The 21,145-nt window shown below is 35.5% G+C and overlaps 2 protein-coding genes across 5 annotated transcripts in view; one reads left to right on the top strand and one right to left on the bottom strand.

Moving 5' to 3' along the window:
- Window positions 1-38: 38 nt before the first annotated feature.
- Window positions 39-20,261, bottom strand: kkv (hyaluronan synthase-like protein kkv). Of its 4 annotated transcripts, none has more exons than XM_065308321.1 (9): window positions 19,936-20,261; window positions 9,262-9,387; window positions 4,397-6,138; window positions 2,717-4,337; window positions 2,364-2,664; window positions 2,132-2,308; window positions 895-1,062; window positions 584-830; window positions 39-529 (listed from the first exon to the last, which is right to left on the bottom strand). In XM_065308321.1, exons 2-9 carry the CDS (start codon window positions 9,351-9,353, stop codon window positions 210-212), a joined length of 4,668 nt encoding a protein of 1,555 aa, XP_065164393.1. In that variant the 5' UTR covers window positions 9,354-9,387; window positions 19,936-20,261; the 3' UTR covers window positions 39-209. The 4 variants fall into 4 exon arrangements, with proteins under 4 accessions (XP_065164393.1, XP_065164394.1, XP_065164391.1 ...); XM_065308322.1 differs by lacking the exon at window positions 2,132-2,308 and adding an exon at window positions 1,790-1,966; XM_065308319.1 differs by having other exon boundaries at window positions 39-830.
- LOC135796340 (histidine-rich glycoprotein-like) overlaps window positions 2,543-21,145 on the top strand; it is a 45,215-nt gene continuing 26,612 nt past the window's right edge. The window contains exon 1 of the mRNA XM_065308327.1: window positions 2,543-2,678. The gene's annotated coding sequence lies outside the window, so the exon portion shown is untranslated. The remainder of the gene's footprint in view (window positions 2,679-21,145) is intronic.

Genomic DNA, 21,145 nt, shown 5'->3' with positions numbered 1-21,145 from the left:
ACAAAATGGAAATGGAGTAATGAAATAATATTAATAGGTTCTTTTAAATTACATTATATTTAATTATAGTTGAGCTTATATACAAAATCAAGTCTTTCTTATTAGCTATCAATCATTCATAATCATCATTCATTTGTCTAAAATTGTTTTCATTTGCATATTGTCATTTATCAGGTAGTTTTGAGTCTTAATTCGCATGCCTCTTGTGGTTACATTCTACTCAAACTGCCTTTCCAATTGACAGAATTTCTAGGATGCATCGGTAACGATGACCGACTTCCATAAGTCTCCTCTTCGTAGGCCTTATTAACTTGCCCATTTGGACCATTGTCAAAGACGTCCTTGATCGGGATACTAGTCGTGCTGTTACGATGATTCCGGATGACATTATTGTTGCCGTATTCGTTCTTTGCGCCCAGTGTTTGCATATTAGACTTGCGACGTTCCGCCATTACGGAATTAACCCGGACCTCTAACGCCTTCATTGTTTCTTTGCCCATTGTCATTCGACGGCTCAAAATAGGAGTACCTGTGGTAAAAAATACGTTTGAGTAATACGTGGAGATTTTAAGTGAAACATTACCTCCTTCAGGGTTGGCATTCAATTTAGCAAAACGCTTCTTAAATGCGACGTCCAACGTGCCGATCTGTCTCTTCCTTTGCGCAGCTCGTTCCAAATTATGAATTGTTTTCCTACGGCCGATACGATCAGGGCCAGAACCGGAATCGTTTTCGTAGTCTCCATCGTCGATGCCCTGCAATCGCTGCAGTTGCTTGACGATTTCGACTGCTTGTCGATCGAGTAACGCGTTTGGAGACAGATCCTCTTTCTATAAAATTTCATCCGTTAAGTTCAATTTGTTTTTACATTTTGTTCAAAATAATAAAAGCAACCTTTTTAGAGCATCCAAAGTTGAGATCTGTTGATGCCAAAATGTGAGCCAAGGTACCGAAACGATGGAACAACATGGCCGTAAACTGGATCACCAGAATCAACGCGAAGAAGAACACAAATACCAGACCAATAGGTTCCAATTGAAGGTACTCCTTGCTGATGTGCACCTATAAAGAGATAATGCTACATTTTTCTGACCATTGACAAGTTACTTCAAAGTAGGTGAAGTTATAATAAGAGTGCACCACATAAATTAACCAATAGCACAAATAACACACAATTAACCATAAAATTAGAAACGTTAACAACGTTACAGAAGATACACAGATTGCTTTCTGCTTTATATCCGAAATATCGAAATTCATTGGGGTCATCATCATTTCGCCAGGGGGGTGAGAGATTTTGCGCTGCCAATTGAAGAGAATTATTTAATTTTGTGATTATTCAACATTTTTACAACAAATTTTGATGAAATGAAAAGATGATGATGAGATAATGATATATTTTGTGCTGTAATTTGTTTCGTTCTTAGTGATTAGTACCACAAAGTACCATTTGGTGATCTGTGTTACCATAGTACCACAAAAATAAGTGTTTACATTGAGTGTATAATATATTCACTGGTTTTGTGGCTGGTCTTGTGTGTTAATCACTGGAAGAGTAATTTGTATGTGATGACATGAGTTTTGATGCTTTGTATATATGTGACTGTGATATATTTTAAAGAGTAACCAGACTTCATTTGAGAAACACATTGTTTAGTACACAATAATTATTCCGTCCAATCCAAGGAAGTGTATAGACCCCCAGTGTGCCATCGCCATCTTTGTTTATAACGTTTCGAGTTCACGCGAGAGCGCAACATCGAAACAGCATTTTGCCGCCTCTAAATACCTCAGAAGTCTCCTCAATGTACGTAATATTGGTGCGTATGCCGAGCGGCCACTTAACATGGATCTGATCCTTATTAAGTTGCAGCAGAAACACGACCAACACAAACAACGCATTGAACATGAAGAAAGCGAATACCGACTTATTGCGCAGCTCGATGAGCTCGCGCGCGATCCGGGCCTGAAAGAAGAAGCAAAACGTGCGCGCGCACGATTAGTCCACATTTGCACTGGCAGGGACACATGATTCCTTCCTAGATCTGTGGAGAAATTGCTTTGCTTTCGACGCGCTAGCGATAACAGGTGAGATTTACGTGCGCGAATCATGTGATCCCTCAAACATTACCTCTTGTGTACTCTCGTCGTATGTTATATTTGTCTTGATGCCGAACGGCCATTTTACGTGCAGGTAATCCTTCTTCAGTGTCAATAAGAACACGATCAAGACAAATATAGCATTGACCATGAAGAAAGCAAACACGGACGAGTTTCTCAGTTCTTTTAAGTCGGACGCGATACGTGCCTAAAAACAAAACATAACCCAATTAACTTAAATCAAACTAGTGAAGTGCACATGCCTTTTCCTCCTTGTTCTCGTCAATTGGATACAAATATTTATCCAACAACTCCTTCCAGAAGGCGATTTCCGTTGAACTTAAGAATTCCACCTCTCCTTTCCTTAGATCGGGATCTTCGATCCAATATGGATTGATGAGATCGTCGCGTTTGTTTTGTGGAACTGTTGACATTGTTTCGCTATCGCTGTCTGACGACTCCTCGGTTGGATCTTCCGCAACAGCACTCAGATGATGATGATCTCCGCGGGATGAAGCCGACATGCTACGTCTGCGTGAAGCGTGACCCTGAGGATCGATTACCCTGAAACAAACAAAGTGAGTACACATTTTTTTTAATGCGGTTTAAGATTTACTTTTCAATGTGATCCAAACGTTTGGTCAAGCCTTCCAATGTATCGGCGATATGAATAAGTTGCGCTTTCTCATCGCCGGCTTTCTGGTGTGTGCATAACATAAATTTGAATAATCCAGCAACTGATAATTCAATGCTGCCTTCATCATCGTCGCTGGTACCTCCTCCTTGTAGGAATCCCAATAGTGACTTTTGTTTCGCTTTCTTTTTGGCTTCTTCCGCTTCTTTGCGTTGTTGTTCGAGTTCTTTTTTAGTTAATTTAACGGCGACTTCACGAGTACCCCAGGATACAACGTTTAGATTGATGATTGAATACAAAATCAGCAGGAGGTACATAGATGGAATTGACAACAGGTAAATAATACCCGGCACAATACACCAAAATTCTTGTGGATGGAGACACGCTGCTATGAAGAATGAACTTGTCATTGCTATCAAGAATATAGCAGATGGAGAACCGATGCCGTCTTCACGTAACTGCAGAGCGGTACCAACAATAACAGCCATCATGATCAAAGCATAGCCGGTGGATAATATCTGCGCGCAGAGTAGTTGAATGTTTGACTTGCAAGTAAAGCAAACCAACATGAAGAAGAAAATGGGTACGATATTGTAGTAGAAACTGGTCCAATTGTCAATCTGGAAAGCTGCCACAAAGGCACCCACCAACATAAGGAAAATTGTTCCGGGTCCAAGGATGGTACCACCCATCAATAGAATTTGATAACCAATGTAGGGCATGGAGATGTTGTCGTTGATTTTAATAGTCTTTTTGTAGTCCACTAGAAGATCCATGATGTTTGCAATGGTGGATGGTACCCAACGACGACGCTGGTTGTAGAACTCATTGAAACCTTCCGGGGCATGTGTGTAAGCATCTGAAGCGGCTGAGTATTCTACACGATAGCCTCTTTGTAACAATAAGGTGCAAAGCCAACGATCTTCTCCTTGATCGTACTGCACATAATGTCTAGCTTCATCAGATCGGGTAGTATACTTCTTCATAACATTATCGTCCATTAGAGATTTACCCCTGAAGAGTGAGAAACACCCAGGGCTACAAAGTACGCATCCAATCATGTGTTCAGTAGCCTTTTGAAGCCAATGACCAATAGCATATTCAAACATTTGATACCACACCATGGGACCTGATCCCACAGGGTGAATACGCCCACAGGCAGCTCCTAAGTTCTTGTTTTTCTTCATCAAATCAATCAGGAGGGTTACTGCGGATGGTTGAAAATCAATGTCACCATCCAAAGTCAAAAGATAAGTATTCTCCGCGATAACTGCTTTACGGTCCACTGAGATTGGTAATTCCATGAGGCGATGACCGAGGAGGTAGTACATGTACATGACTTGAGACCAACGTTTACGATGACGAATCTTCATCTTGTCTTTGAGATGAGCAATCATTTTGGTTTTGCCAGGCAGGGTCCAGATTAAGCGACCTCCATACGGTGTGGGTATCTTTTTGGGTGGACGAATGCGGATGTGGGTTTGATGGACGTCACTGGCTGCTTCGTCCAAAGTAGAGACCAATAGTTTAACGAAACGATTGACTTGAGTATCATCGTCATTATGATCAGAGATTTCAAAAGCGTCATCGAAGAAAATGTGAGCTGAAAATAATTAAATTAGAATAGCGCATAAACATAACCTAGATTAAAAATAAACTTACTTTCAAATTCGTAATAATCCGGATCTACAACCCTGAGATATTTTTGGGCTACTCGTCGCGCAGATTGATCTTCATCCAAACGAAGAATACTCTTTAAGAACTCTATCATTTCTTCTTTGTTTTCATGCCACATAGTAGCACACGCATAAATTCTAGTAATATGGTCAGAATTCTTGATAGTTTTCGGGGTAGATCCATCGGTATGGTTAGAAATGGTTTCATAGTATTCATCACCTTTTTCTTTCTGAATTTCGTCTAATTCCTCAGTTTTAACATCCGCTTCATCATCTCTACGTCTATTCATACCCATACTTTGATCGATCAAAAGTCCATCATACATTGGAGACACGTATAGCTTCTCTGTACGTGCCAACCTTTCGCATTTAGGAGTCCAAATATGTAGAGTTATCCATGTTTGTGATAACAACCATAACATCCACACCCACGCATGTTGGTGTGTTATGAAATCGTTGAAGAAATACACAGGTGGGCTTTGATAGAATAAGTAACCTGGTAGGGTTTCATTGAAGAAGCAAGGGTCATCATTTCGCAGACCACATGCAGTAATCAACAAGGAAATAGAAACAGGAATGGTTAGGTTAACAGGGAAGGCATAGGAAAATCCTTGGATCATGATTTTACAAGCGAATTTACCAAATATATAACATAGGTAAGACGCAAGAATGTTGATCATGAGAACATAGACTGGAGACATGTCATTGGCGTTGATGGTAGTATCATCTCCTGTAGTAATCAATTCAGTTAGATCTGGCATGGTGGTACCACCAAGAGTTGGTTTGATTTCCAAGATGGTTATTTTATGTGCGCCAAACCCAGGTGAGAAATCAGTGAAGACAAAACCTGCTTCACCGTGTTTGACGAACATGATCACCAGCAAACTGATCATGAAGATGATACACTTCCAGATTGATATAAAAATATAAGAGAAATAACGGCATCCTTCGAATTCTTCTTTGATTTTTCCTAATCGTTTAATAAACGGAATCGGGGAATGTTTAGAGATATAGTTCTCCCACCATCCGATAGATGTCAAGAAAATGGCGACTGGGATCAACCACATTTCCGGTTTTTGCTCCACAATTGGCCAGACGACAAATCCTGTGGCTTGTGCTGCGATAGCAAACAAATCCACGATCACTTTAATAAACCGTTTTGATTCTTTGTTACTGCGTGACAGTAACCCTAAAACGCCTGGGATGAAACACACGCAGTTGGTGAGCATAGCGCCTTTGACCACGTCCAGATCGGGAAGGACGTAGAAGACTAGCAGCGCAATGCCGATGGTATGCGCCGTCTCGCATAGGAACACGATGAGAAAGTGCGAGAAGGCTGGCTTCTTCCACGATTTGAAGACACACATACGAGATGACCGGAAAAGTGTCCCGAGTTGTGGTACCCAGAACGCAAAGACCAGACACCACATCCACGCGACTCGTTCTTCCTGCGGTAGTTTTACTACGAATTGTTTATCACGGCCTAATTCTCGGTTGCAATACGTGGTTACTTTATCAGGGCTAAGTTGGGAGGTCATGAATAACAGCGTGCCTTTTGCTATCACCCCTGAACCGAGGACAATTACAAAAGTGACGAGGTAAGCGATCGCTTTGAAGATCTTCACGGTGATGTCGAGACATTTTTGGTTGGCCATCGAGCCAGAGTCGACTTTTGTCGGTGGGTCTCGGAAAACGTCCCATCCTTTCGTATCTGGGACTGTTCTAGTACTGAAAACATAAAGAAAATCACATAGAGGTCGTTAGTAGTAAAACATAACCTAATATGGTTGCATAAGTTGTTCATAAGTTGTAGGTAATATAATTAAATTGAAATTAGCAGCGGTTATTAATGATTCAAGGCTGATTGTTGAACATGTACGGCCGCCATATATCAAGAAGGAATTCTCTTTGGCGTTTGAGTGGGTGTGGTTGCCTATTACAAAGATTGCAATGCGTTCGAGTGCGTCGAATGCGTCATGACTTCAAAGGTGTTCCACCTTCTTCTCATCGATGCATTTCTCGGCGATGAGATGGTGGTCAAGAGCAGTAAATAATTCTCAAAGTAATTTACGCACGCCTTTTTTCTTCCCGCGCGATGCAAAACGATGTAAATTTATTATCATATCATGAAGCCGTATAAAATCGGATTTTATGTGCGCAATTTTAATCAAAGAAATATATAACTCCTTGGAGGTCTCGCCGTTTTATTGCTTATTATAATTTATAAACACAATTAAAAACCAACTGCACATCTCGCAATAGTTGTGCAACAATATATGCGGTTTACTATTTACATTATTTTTGTTTATTTTATGTGTTTGTTTGTTGTTGAGTATGAAGAGTGTACCTACTCATGTTACATCTTCGTACGATTGCGATTGCGATGATGGCGCATTGGTAACGTGACGCTCAACGTTTTAAGGCGGCTGAATCGCATTGTCTTTTGCGTTTTCAAGGTGGATGTAAAGAAATATCTGTGTGGAAGCGCCAGATTTGGGCAGAATTTAAATGTGCGGCCTCGAGTAATTGCTCATTACGCCGAGGAAAATAATTAACAATTGCGTGAAATTTTCACTCGTTTGCTCGTTTATTAAGCGACTGATTTATGGTTTTGATAAAATGCGGGTTTAATTATTTTTTAATGTCACTGCAAAAGTATTTGTCATGCTTGATGTGTAGTAAAACACTCACTTTCATCGTTGGATATTGACCTTTCTACTACTTCTTTGTACTTTTGTACGGATGCACTTCTAGTTTGGTGGCTCGTGGCGAGAGGCACCAGATAGCCTTGATGGTCATCCCAAACGCCCTTGATAGAAGGATCAACACCCTTCTAGCTTGCTAACTTCAACTGTACCTTTATACAACTTGCAGGAGTTGCTCAAGAATAGTTTTCATTCAATTTAATCCGATTTGCATCTAATATTTATGTGCATTTTATACATTTATCAACAACTCTTCGTTTTTCTCGTAACTGCGCAAACTCCGTGAAGATTAAAGATGCAAAGCATTAAATTCTTGGACGACGCGTACGAATGCGTTTTGATATATGATAACATTTAAACTTCACTCGAGTTTGTACATTCTCGCGGTTGCGGTGATTCCAAAATAAAAGTAAAACAACTTTTTTAACGTTTGCGCATCGCCGGTGTAAAAGTAAAACGATGCGCAGCAAGTACGTTCAAAACTGCATTCCCTCGCGATGTTTGGCGTTTAGCTTTCAGCCTTTTTACAAACGTTTTATTTCTTGATGGCACATCGTAAAGACGCGACAATAAATGGCAGGATTATTGACTTCTTTGCGCGTTTATTTGCGTTGCGGCATCGTGTTCCATTCGCATGCAAATATAATGCGTACACTTTGAAAAACGGATGATTTTTTTACGTTTTTGATAATTTTGCGTTTGGAAACGCCAAGTCACATCATAAATATATTTAAATATTCTTTTGCTACTGTTTTTAAGCACAAAAAACGCAAAACCAATATTTAATTATACGTTGTCTTGTTTGTATTGTTGTTGTTGGTTCTTTGTTGCTTTTCTTGTCCTAATACATTCTTTCGCCGATGGAAACAATTATTCATACATTAAAACGTTCTACACACCAATGTGTGAGGCAGAGTTTTGAAGGAAATGCCAAGGTAATCTACATTTTTTGCTTTTCTATTATGCGGGGCCGTTCGTTCGCGCTCTATTCTTTAGTCTTCGCCTCGAAGCTCGGACTTCCACCATCCAGCAGCATTCGACATTCTGTTCTGGTTTGCTCTCCCGCTTTGCATTGCATACGAGAACGACACGAGCCATCGTCGTGTATAAATATTAATATTTAATATTAACCTTTTAGCATTCAACTCAATAGGAACTTAATAAGGCAATCGCCAACAAAGTAGTATTAAGAAATAAACACTAAAAATAGAAAAATGGGCAAAAAACAAAAGAAGTAATCGACACGGATATGAACACACGCTGTATGGTTCAATATTCACTTTTAAGTGAAGCATGATTTATTGTTTGGTGTTTTAAAGAAAACAAAAGACCTCCAAAATGCATACGAAATGAATGTGCAAGCTAAACACAAACAAACATAAAACAAATGTAATTTATGGCCGACCCGTTGCCGCCTGTCATTATTGCATGCGTTCGTCGCAAGAAACGCCCTGCGAATTCACGTTAAAAACGGATAATAATCTTTAGAAAGTTGACCGTTCACTTCGGGCTCCTTCGCGCCGGTAATCGCCCGCGTTTCGCCTTCGAATCAGAGCTGAATCGAGTCACGTCCGAGCGCACGCCACAATGAACATTTTTTCAATGCATAACACCGACATAATCGAACATATTGTTACACTTCTTTGAATTTAATTGCTAATTTTTGAAACCTAATCGTTGATTTCGTTGCGTGCGGTTGCGCCACGAACGAAATAAATTTTGTAACTGACCAATTAAAGAAACAAAAACTAAAAAGTCTAAAATTAAACTGCCATAATATATTTTATGTTTGGATTTTCTTTTCATTTGCTTTGGGTTGTGTTTTCTTGGATGCATGACGAGAGAACAAGTTTGAGAGAGTCGCGAGAGGCGAAATGACTCTCGATTTCGGAGCAGATCTTTGAACGTCCTTGCCCAGGCGTGAACTCAGCCCAAAAGAACAAAACGCATCGGCGTTTCGAGATAATAAAAGTAAAAGAAATGAAGGTTGAGGTTAAAAATTGCTGCTAGTGTTAAAAGGAAACTTCCAGGGAATTTTTTTAAATTGTAGTAATTTTAAATTATATTGCACAAATTTTTAATCGTTTTGGTTGACCTGAGGTTTGGGATTCATTGACTCTGAATGTTGCATTTTTTCGTGACTCACCTTCCGCCATAAATATCGTGCGTCAACGGAAAGCTCTCGTCGTCCGAAAAGTTTTCGTCGCTCTCGTGCCGCAGGCCATGATGGGTGGCCATTGTGACGCAATTCTTGGTTGCCTACGACTACCAACTGAAAAGAAATAATTACGTCATTAAATTAATAAATCAAAGAAAAAATAAAATTTTAATAGAATCGTTTGAATTGTATGAAGTTGTTGTGATTAATGTCTCTGACGGCCATTTTGTAGTTGTTTTGACGTGAGTTAACGCGATTCTTGAGCGTTTCGTGCAACTTGTGCGTTTTTCTGTGTCATTTCGGCATAATTAGATATACTTCGAGCGTGAGAGTTTATGAGAATTTATGAAGAATGAAAAGATTAACGTCTGCACAGACTCCGCAAACATAGTTGTGTTTAAAACGTATCGAGGTCTAAGGTTTGACGTTATTTAAACGAACAATCGCAAGAAAGTCACTTGAACAACATTCTATCCATGTAAAAATCTCTAAGAAATAAATAAAATAAAGAAAATCCGCTTGTAAAGAATTAGAAAACTATCAATGCTACTTGTAATTTCTTCAGTTTGATTTTCTCTTAAAAAATGTTGTGAAGAATTACCACCACACGAGATTAAGAGTTGTTGTGTTGTAATTGTTGCAATTATTGACGTTTTCTTTCATCGACTCTAGCGTTTGCATTCACGGCGAAGACGAGTCACGAACAACAAGTTTTCGCACATGATTTCAACGCGCGTTGAGACATTCAGAATGCATCTCGCCATTTTTTGTCGTCCGCCATCTTGCTCCACATATCGACGCGTTATAATTTCCGTGCGGTTTCCCATCTCATTGCACACTTGGTCGGAACATTTCATCAGTGCATGTGGAAAACTGTAGCTACCTCAAGAAATAATGCGAAAATGCGTGCAGTTTTTTTAATTGATTGCCGTGTAATTATAAAGCATGCGCATGGAGCCGTGCAGGTTATGTAAGTTTGGTTTTTATACAATATTCGTTTTTGCGATTCGCAATTTGTGTGCGCAAGGAGTAGACGTGCATGTGATGTGAAAGCATGTGCACAATGCGCGCAATATTATGATGAGCAGGTAATTACAGAGCGTGAAATGTTGAAAATGTTGCGCATCACATTATCTACGAATAAATTAATTAGTAATCACCTATTACAAATTTCCAATAGATTATTTTAAATGTTAAAATGTTTAGAAAATATTTTTGGATTAATTAATTATTAATTAATAATTCTTTCCGGTTGCTTGTCATTGCCACCAAAATTTAATATTCAATAGCATCAATAGTATACACATCAACTTCAAAGTCATAAGGAAATGATTTTATTTCACTTCTTGCGTTTGCGGTTGTTTCCCATTCACACATTTGCATAAAGTCGCAGCTCAATTAGAAAACAATGCAAATATCCAGCATCATAAACACGAATAACCGAGCCGAAACTAAGCCATAATTTGGCATAACCAACTTGAATTTAGTATAAATTTAATAGGCTTAACCTTTGGTCGATTAACCGACATTGAAGGCTTTTTATAACACATTTGCATTTAATTTATTCAACGGGTGGGAGTATTAAAAAGCAATTATTATAATCTACAATGTTTGGCGTTCAGAAGTTGATCTCATGTGAAAAAATAGAATAATAAAGGTCAATTCTTTTTATTATTAAACCGACAGCGATATCTTGCTGTGTTCAGCGTTCAGGTTAACCCTGATTTCTTTTATTTGAACAAACAAATCAATGCTAGTAATCATGGTGATCATTAAGGTAGCTGGAGGTGGCCCAACCCAATGGTTAACATTTTGCAACAAAGTGATATGATCTTGTCCTGCTTGTTTTCAGTTTTATTAGTATTTCTATATAAATACAGTACGGTAATTAATCTTAATTATTATTATAAATGTACACGTTTATTTGTGTTGCTTTCACGCAAAAACAATTTAACTTAATTTGAAATTTTGTAATTTCTGTAAATTTAAATTTTTGTTGACAAATACGTAATTTAATAAATAAATAAGCTAATTACTGTATGATATACTTTGTTGGCAATCGTAAATACTGATTGTCTTTGTTTTTAATGATAAGAAAACAGTTGTTAACAAATGTTTTAACAGAAAACAAAACATCAAGATGATAAATGATTTTGTTTTACATTGTAATTGTTTCGTTCATTTTATCAAGAAGTTTTCAATAGATTGTAACGCCACCTGTAATTAAACTTATAAATGAAAGTATGTAATGAAGTGGAAACTAGTTTTATCGCGTTGATAATCTTGCAAAATGCAAATAACGCAAAGCAAGTTGAGATTGAGAGAGAATCGAGAGCAAAACATTTAACATCTACCTCGAGTTCTGCTTCCACATTCTACGTTTGTATACAAATGTAACTTTTATTTTTGCGTCGACAGAAATTTTAACAAGCAGCTAGCAACGCTGGAAGACAAGACAGGCTAAGACAGCAAGACAAATGCTCGACGTAGAGAAAGTTACGGAAACGACGCATAGACGTAGAACTTTTTGCACGAAGTAGGAGCACAAATGAGCAAAACAACCAGAAGTGTAAACGTAAAAAAGTATTAAAATTAAAAGCGCAATTAACAAAAAAAACTGCTAACAAGGCTTTTTAATTAACAACCAAAAAAATAATTTACAATAAAGTACATTACGTGTACTTTCCAACATTAAAACACACGTAAAACAGAAAAATAAAAAATAAAAGAAAAATTTTATGAAATTTAGTAGTGGGTATCTATATTTTGTGAGTTTTGCAAAAGTCCGCTACTTAAAATCATTTCGAGTGGAACGACTCGCAACCAACAAGGTTTACCAACTTTTACACAAACACACTTACATGTGCAGATATAAAGTTTAAATATATGCTGTTTGCCCACTCGGCAATTACCACAAACGACCAAATCGCCGATGTTTAGTCGCAATATTAAGTAATATACGCTTACATAACCTTTAAATTAAATTTCTTTTTTGATACTTCATAAAACACGTTATAAACAACATTTCACAAACAAATTTATCAAAAAACGCGATTTATATCACTCTGTATATTATTGGGCGTTGTTTAATTTTATCTAGATCAATCTACTTTTCTAATTTATTGTTTCGTAGGAGTTTTAATGTGTTGTTTAACGACGCAAAATTGTAACAAATGTAACAATCACATTAGAAAACCAGTCACGACTCAGAAACTTACCAAACTACAATCGACAAGTGATCAAAAGACTAATTTTTCAAATTATAAACTTAAATTGTTACAATTTAAACAAAATTTCACAAAAAATCATTTCAATTGTTTGCAGATTCTATTCTATTCGTTGGATATTTACAATTCCTTGTCCTGTTGCAAACATTTGTAGCATTAGAATTTATTAGGTGTCTTTTGTACAGTCGTGAGCGTTGGCGTTGTCCGATTTCGATTTTATTAGATTGTTGCAAAGTCCGGTTAAGTGTGCCCACTATCTCTGGCTGTCTCCAACATTCAAAGATTTTAACGAAAAAAACATCGCAGTTCCAGATATGGAAGCGTAGCAAAAGGTTGTTCAACTTTTCAACTCGGTAACATTTAACATGGCGGCTATGGCGATCATAAAATGACCTAACCCTATTTTTTTACTTTAAGAATTACAAAAGAAACAATAAAAAATGACACTTAAAATATTCCAATGTATAAAAATATATATCATAAGAATCAGAACAAGAACAAGAAGTGGACAATATGCGGGATGAATGGAATACTAATCGTGTTTTGGGTGTGTCTTCAAGCGCTTCAAGGTTTTCCTTCAGACGCTCAAACTTGAGACAGGAACGACAAGCGACGCCAACAACAAATGATTTGCGTGTTTCATGCATGAAATCGCATTCAATCTGATTCAGTTTAGTTTAAATTAATTTATTACCGCGGACGTTAGAGTTTTAACGCTAATAATAATTATTTTATTGCAAAATTATCATAATTTAATTTCCTGATACATTTCAAAGAATCTATTTATTTTTAGATGAGTTGTAGGCGAATTGAATAACATGCAATCCATTAAAATGCCAATTCCACAAATCGATTAGTTTCGATCGGCAGCGTGCAAAATATGTTTCAATTTGGAATTCGAACATAAAGTCAAAAACGCACGTTCTCTTTCAGAAGCTGTGGTATGCGCCAGAAGGCAATAAAATATAATGAAATAGAATAAAACCAGATTCGTTTTTAAGTTTGATACTATCAGACAGCAGAAGCAATTCAGTAGCTAATAAAGTCTAAAATAATTTTGAAGATTTAATTTGGTACAAGTTTTTTTTGTTATAATAATATTGACTTAATTTATTTATTAGTTTATTGGTTTATTTACATTTACCTAGATCGTCCTTGAGAACATATTAATTTGATGTTGCAATAGGTTGTTCATGTCAATAATCCTAGCTAACCAATCAAATCAAAATAATATTTTATTCTTAAGATATTTTAACGAAGAGTACGTCATCTCTCATCAACATTTTTAATTATGTTTTTTCGTACATCAAAATATTTGCTTATTACTTTTTGCATATTTGTAGCGTATTAAATAAATAATAAGTGAATGATGACGAAATTGATTGCGTGTATTTAATTAGTTGACATTTGGGCATATTAAATATCTTAATTCTAATTCTAACGTAGTTGCATATTTGAAATTGATTTATTACAAACAAAACGTCTTTAAAATTACACTATGTTTGACATTTCAATAAGTTTTACGATTTTGCAAATATAAATGATTTGATTCGCAAAATTATCTTCAATTCTTTACAGTTTTTCACAAACATTTCATATTCTTGCTTTAAATACGTTTCAAATAAAATTGCAATACGTGTAAGTACATAATGCACTAAAAGTTAATTGTAAATTATTTAATGGTTAAGATTTAATGACACAGTTGTTGGAAATTAAGCACAGCGTTCGTTATAGTCGTACATTAACGTCGAAAATATTTTAAATCAAAGTAGACTACAAAAAATAGTAAGAAACGTTTGAAAGTGAAAGGAAATTGTGAACTAATACACGCAACCAGCATTTATTTATTGGCGATATAGTCGCCGGCCAATGGCATGTAATATCTGAAGGTACGTGTAACTATGACGCATTGTCTCTCAGGCGGACAACTAGCGGACAACAGGAGGACGCTGCACGCTTGATCGCCTTCGCACAATTCGCACTCTTGAAGTGGACTAGAAATTATATGACTTTTGCACGCGTAAATTTTAATAAAAGAAGCCTCGATAATTACTTTCATGTTTCTTATAATGTGCCGAATTCGTCAATAAGATTCTCAATTTTAATTTAAAGTAGTGAAATATGCTAATAATCAATTTCTATCATTTATTTTACACCCTGTATGTTTTTTTTGCGGCAAAAAGTTTTCTATTTGCTTTTCCCTGGTGAAAAACATCTCTATACCAAATTTTATTAAAATGGTTTTGACTGTTTTTGCGTGAAAGCGTCACAAATATACACATCTACTCATTTTCACAGTTATAGTACTAAAATTAAACTTAATTAACACTCAAAAAATATTTATATTAATTTCGCAACTTAACACAAACTGTATATATATATTTATGTTAACTTTTTCGTATTTATTTAAATGCTTTTAAAATTATCATGAAATAACTAAATTTTCTAAACTTTCGCATTAGTAATTGCTAATATAACTGATTGCATAATTGCAGAATGTTATAACCTAAAGGTAAACATTGGATTGACGATTCATGACCGTTTATTACAATGAGAAAATAAAGAGACGTTTATAAACATTTCCAAAATATATGGCAGGTACTAAACGCACAATTGAAACAGACAATAGAAAGATTTAAGGTTAAGTAATCGTGCAATGTTAATATTCTGCTTGTCACAAAATTGCCGTAAGAAAAACACAACTGATTCCAAATCGAAAGTGATTTGTAAAAAAAGAGAACAAATTTTTTAAACTTTAACATTTACTGAACTCGTATAACGTCACCTCGAATGTTACAATGAAAGTTGTAAGTACTAAGTAACAATAATTGCCGTTATTATTATGTTATTGTTGTATTTCATATTCAATCATGAAGGAATAAATTATGTCGACATTAAAAATGTCAAAAGGCAAACGCGAGCATTCGTTTCGAATCCGCTTCAAGTAATTTAAGCAACAATTGTAATTTGTTAATAATAATTTAATAATGATAAATGAGACAATAAACTAGATTGTACATTGTTTGTCACTATAGATGGCGCAACTTTTCAACACAAAACAATTACCATGCAATTAAATATGTTAATTGTTAATTCATTGATGACATATTGTTTAAATATGTATAGTAATCATTACGTAGTGTTCAGAAAAACGAGGAACAAACAACTAAAGCGAAAAGCGCAATAAATAATAATAAAATGTGACGAATTCACTCATTATGCATTGTGTTATATAGTCATCGGAACGCATCTTTGTTAATGAGTTAACTTTGTTTGCATATATGGTTGCATTCGTTTGTTTTATTTACCGCGACGAATGCAAACAACAACCGACTTCTCGTGTTCTGGTGGTCTGGTTTTCTTTCTTTTCTTTGTGTGCTCCTTGCAAGCTTCCGCAATCTGTAAACTCTGCATACTCTGCACGGTTTAATTAATTATGCATTCTTCATACACATTAACGCGGTTCCTTTTCATTTTTGTACCGAAATAAGTAAAATAATACCCGCTAGATGGCGTAATGTACTAAATTTATTTTAGGTTAAATCTGATACATCGTCCGGAAACATACGATATTAATCATAAACTAGAGTTTTGACTTTTATAGAATGACAGGAAGTTAGATGTTAATCTAAAGTGTGAAGTGGCGCACATCGCACGATTGTCTTTTGTTTACTGGCGAATTTCGTAAAAGTTAATTTTCTCCTAATTTTGAACGCATATTTGTTATTTATAGCCTGCAATGAGTACATCATGCATTACCTGACCATAAAAAGAGGGTATTAAGTGTTTTTACTGTTGATGCATTTCTTAAGCCAGACTGGTCTACTAATCTAAGAAAATTAAATGAATTTAAGTCGCGGCTAGACGCAGACAACGACGAAAAAGATCACATTAAACTCATTGCAGCGTGGATGCGTCGTCGCTGTGACTTTTTATTACCGCGAATGAAGAAGAAGAACACGACCGAAGAAGAGTGAAAGTAGGTCATCGTGTTCTTCAGAATCCGTCAGGCGGTTGTGGTGCGGCGTGAATTAAACAACGCGCGGTGCTTCCAATGAACATCGTCGATGAGTCGCGAATTTGATGGCGATTGAATGTATCGGGCGATAATCATTGCGATGCGATTTCAAGGAGTTATAAAAACATGTTAATTAAATGTCATTCGTCAATGACCGAATTTTTTTCGTCAAAAAGATCAACTAGTTAATTACATTTGCTTTTATGTGCTTAGATCTATCAAAAAGTACATTTTTGTATTCTTTTTCGAGTTTACACAATTTCTTCTTGGTGGTATTCTCGGGCCATTGGTCAACGAGTGCAAACAACTGATTTACAACGAAAATAAATTATTCCAGCACGCTTTGTAGAAACATTTGTGGTCTAATAATTTTAAACTATAGCTGTGTAATATAATTATTTAGTTTATTTGTTGGACTAATTTCTTTTTAGTATAGTTTATTTTGAGAAAAAATTGGTTGCATAACATAACCTTGTGCTATTTGTGTTGCAGAAATTAAAACGAAAGAAAACTTCGTTAGAATTTCCCTTTGTTTGACACTCTTTTAATTGCTTGTAAGTCATAATAAAAGCGCAGTAAAACGCTTAAGCTCGTTTAAAATTTACAGTAAAATGGTTGCGAATCATGCTCGCAACACGCGTAAACGATGCGAAACAGTAAAAATTAAGGCGACGCATACCGGAACCGCTGCGTTTTGCGCAACCCGACGACGTTGTTCATCGTCTGTCTCAAGGTTGTTCTTTCGCCCGCAAGAAATTAAACATTTCATTTGTTTCATTCGTCTGGCGTTGAGTACACCTTTCATTTTTTGCCCCACTTTGACGTCAGCAATGTCTCACAAAATTCACATTTGTCACAGGAATTCTTCGTAATCACTTAGTTGCAACAACTATTAAAATTAAAATTAAATTAGTTTTTCATTGAGACATGAAGATAGTCAGACGTTTAGTCATCACAATTAAAGATCGATTATTAGGGGATTTTTGTTGTTTCAATAACGGTCACACAAAGAATTCCATTCATATTTCTAGACAAATCTAAAAATATCTCCGACGTAGCATAAATCGTAATCGGTGTGAGTTTACTCGTATACACACACGTAATAAGAAGTATTCATTATTGCAATACCGCTACGATGACCATAAAAGCGTAATTAATTCTTAACGTCAAATAGACACCATCTACAACCATCTACAACTACCAATACTTAAAATTTACAACTTATTAAATTAAAAAATAATAAATCACCACCAATAATCTTTCTAGACATTAATTTTTAATCAGTTCTCATAATAAAATTCAAACATGATTTAATTTAAGATGTAGCGTATTGTATTTGCTTTCATCCATAAAGTTTGCACTAGTTTTGCACGCGCAAAATTGGATCAGTCAAGTAATTCAGTGGTTTTATTACTCATATCTTTTGTTCTTTGGTTCTTTAGCTTTTCGGAGTCTAATAACGTATAATAAAGTGCTGTTCTAAGTGAAAAGACTTATTAAACGAGAATAATAGGACCTACTTTACACACGTAAAGTTTAAAGAAGTGGATCATATGTTTAAATAATGTATTTTATAATTTAATTATAGCTCTAATCATAAATCATGTTTTAGTCTACAAATTTTGATGCAGACGGTTTAAAATATCTTTGCCCCTCCATTTTATGAACGAATTTAATTAATATTAAATAGCGTTATGCCCAAAAAGTTGTTTGGACGTAATCACCTTTCACATTTAAAAACTAATCGTATGCTCGTACGTTGTAAGTTGTTAAGGATCGGCGACTTGAATGCGTGAAGGTTGCATTTCGAGTCGGTGTGCAATCAAAAAAGACTCCGAGCGACACATTAACAACGACTAAGACAACACAAAATCATACAAAACAGCTAGACAAATAGCAACATAACCTATCTGATTTAAGTATATGTTTATGAAGGTATAATGTATGTATTATGATAAATATAAGATAAAAAGTTGAATGTATGCGAAAATAAAAACATGAAAAATTAAATATAAATGTCACCGACAACAAAAATATTTTGAGAGATTGAATTTCAGTTGTAAGTTGTAAGTGGCTCAAGTAGCAAATTACTTGCTTCCAGTTATTTGATATTGTGTAAAATTTCATTGGTAGTTATCGAAATAAAAGATCAAAAGCGTTTTCCGATTGAGAAATTTCCGTTTTTCGTGCGCTCGCTTGAATTCCTTCAAACACGTTCGAAGTTAAGTGCTTACAACAACCCGTGTTCGTTTGTATTTGATATTCCTACAATTGCAATGTACTCTTATGTTCAATTTGCGCATGTGTTTACGAATTTTGTTTTGTTCATTCATGAAGATCCTAATCGAAGTTTCAATGCGAGGCGGTTTCGAAATTTTGTATTGTTGCAATTTTCATGGAAATATCTATCAAATCACATTCCAAAATAATAGAATTTATAATTTAAGTAGAGACCGACCGAAACTGTATTTTGGCCGAAACCGAAACCGAAACCGAAACTGTAACTTACATAAACATATTTTCCTCTTCTACCTATAAAACGCTAGTTTTCCCACGATTTTTAGATACAAAATCAATCTCGTGAGTAAAGTCCCCGTTTAGTCACTTGATACTTAATATAATATTAATTTAATTTTTAATGTGCGAACTGAGATGGCAAGTAGCGACCGCCATTAGCTGCGACGCACGACAATTCACGAACAGTGAGTTTCGGCACGGCCGAAAGTTTCGGCCAATTTTTGCCGAAACCGAAACTGAAGCCGAAACTAGAATTCTTGGCCGAAACTGGCCGAAACCGAAACCGAAACCGAAATTTCGGTTGGTCTCTAAATTTAAGTAATAAAATTTTGAGGTTATTTAAATATTAGTCACGTTTCGAATCTTTTGAATTCAACCAAAAACGTTTATGAACCTTTCTAATAAGAATGCATGTCCTGTTAGTCGAATAATCAAACGCCCAATGAACGATTGTGTTCAATGCACACTCATTACGTATTAGAAGCACATAGTACACCTTAAAAATATACAGGGTGTTTGTAATTATAAATAGATAATTAATAACAAAATTTGCTTATTTTTTGTTATATTTGTACTGAATAAGTAATTTATTGAGTTGGTCATGATATTTTTTAAATGTTGAATGAATTGATTGAAACACTAGGTTTATTTTGTATTAAATAAATATGAAAGTATGTCTTGTCTAAGTCGGGTAGCTGCGTTTGCGCGTTAGCTTAAAGCAACCTGTCGTGCTTTCAAGAAAGTTGGCGCTGTTAGCAATCGTAATTACGCTTTTGGCAATAATAACAGAAACAAAGACAATAATGACATTTAACTTGAGATTATCATCACCAAAGTCATAAAAATTGCACTACTGTTACTAATTTTAGTCATTTCTTAGAATAATCTTACAATACTTACGTTTTTTTTGGTTGTTTTCTGGACTTATAACTTAGTTTCCTACTTCTTGTAGATTCTGCACTAAATTATCACTTATTTAAGTTTATTCTAAGACACATATGAACTTTTTAAATTTCATTGTTTGAAAATATCACTAAATATGTTAATTTCATATCAAACTTGTGTTTGATTCGATGCTATCGTTGCACGTCGGACATTTTCACTTGAAAGTTTTTTTTTGTTTGGAATTAGGTTTCGAATTTTTTTCGTTCGTTTTCACGATCACGTCGAACACCTGATCGACGTTGTCCTGCCGCCTGCGTGCGGACTGACCGTATGCACAAGAAGTGAGCGTGTAAGCAGTCGACAGGAGAAATTTCTTTTCAAGTGGGTACAAGAAAAGCTTGACGCGCATGCGCGCAGGTAAACGTCTTGAGTATACTCGGACGACTATACGGTGTGTTTATAATACGTATGCGCGTGTATGTTTGTGGGTAACAGGTATTTGCAGGAAAGCGTTGCTTACTACCACACTCGATATTCTTGTTTATGGCGGCATTGAATACTTCTTAGGATTGCTTAAGAGTTTTGTATGAGTTTTAACGAATGTCTAATGTAGGCAACTTCTAAAACATATCATTGCATTATTTTTTGGTTATTTTAATGAGGTCATTTAGTCCTTGACATTATTTATTTTGGAATATTTGGTATTTTATTAGTAATTCTTCTACTTTTTAAATGACTAATTGAATTTTTTTATTTGATTGCGCATGACCTACCGATGAGTGTATCAATATTATGATTATTTTATATTTAGAGAAAATATTTTTTATCAGTAATTATCTTTTGTTAATTAAATACCAAAATATTTATATTTTGAGATTCAATATAATACAACAAATGTCGTTCAATGAAAATATATTTTAATAAATATACACCTACAATTGCAACTAATACGAATCCATGTTTAAAATATGGGGTATTATAATTAAGAATTAATTACTTGTAAATATTCTAGCTATAGGTACAGTAGAAACCGTTTATTATGACTCCGCTTATATTGACCACCCGGTTATTATGACGTAACTACACTACGAAGTTTGGTTTTAATATAAAATTCTTTTTAAAAAAGTCGGATATAATGACTTCGCTTACAGTGGCATGTCGCTTATTATGACCCATTTTTAATAGATTATGTCCGGTTATAATGACCAACATGATTCTTTACACC

Source organism: Atheta coriaria, unplaced genomic scaffold (genome assembly GCF_025399875.1).
Source record: "Atheta coriaria isolate IRGN ID8LTWV9N9 unplaced genomic scaffold, Caltech_Dcor_3.1 hic_scaffold_7_pilon, whole genome shotgun sequence".
NCBI lineage: Eukaryota > Metazoa > Arthropoda > Insecta > Coleoptera > Staphylinidae > Dalotia > Dalotia coriaria.
The sequence above is the reverse complement of the archived record's forward strand: the minus strand, read 5'-3'. Positions and strand labels throughout refer to the sequence as shown.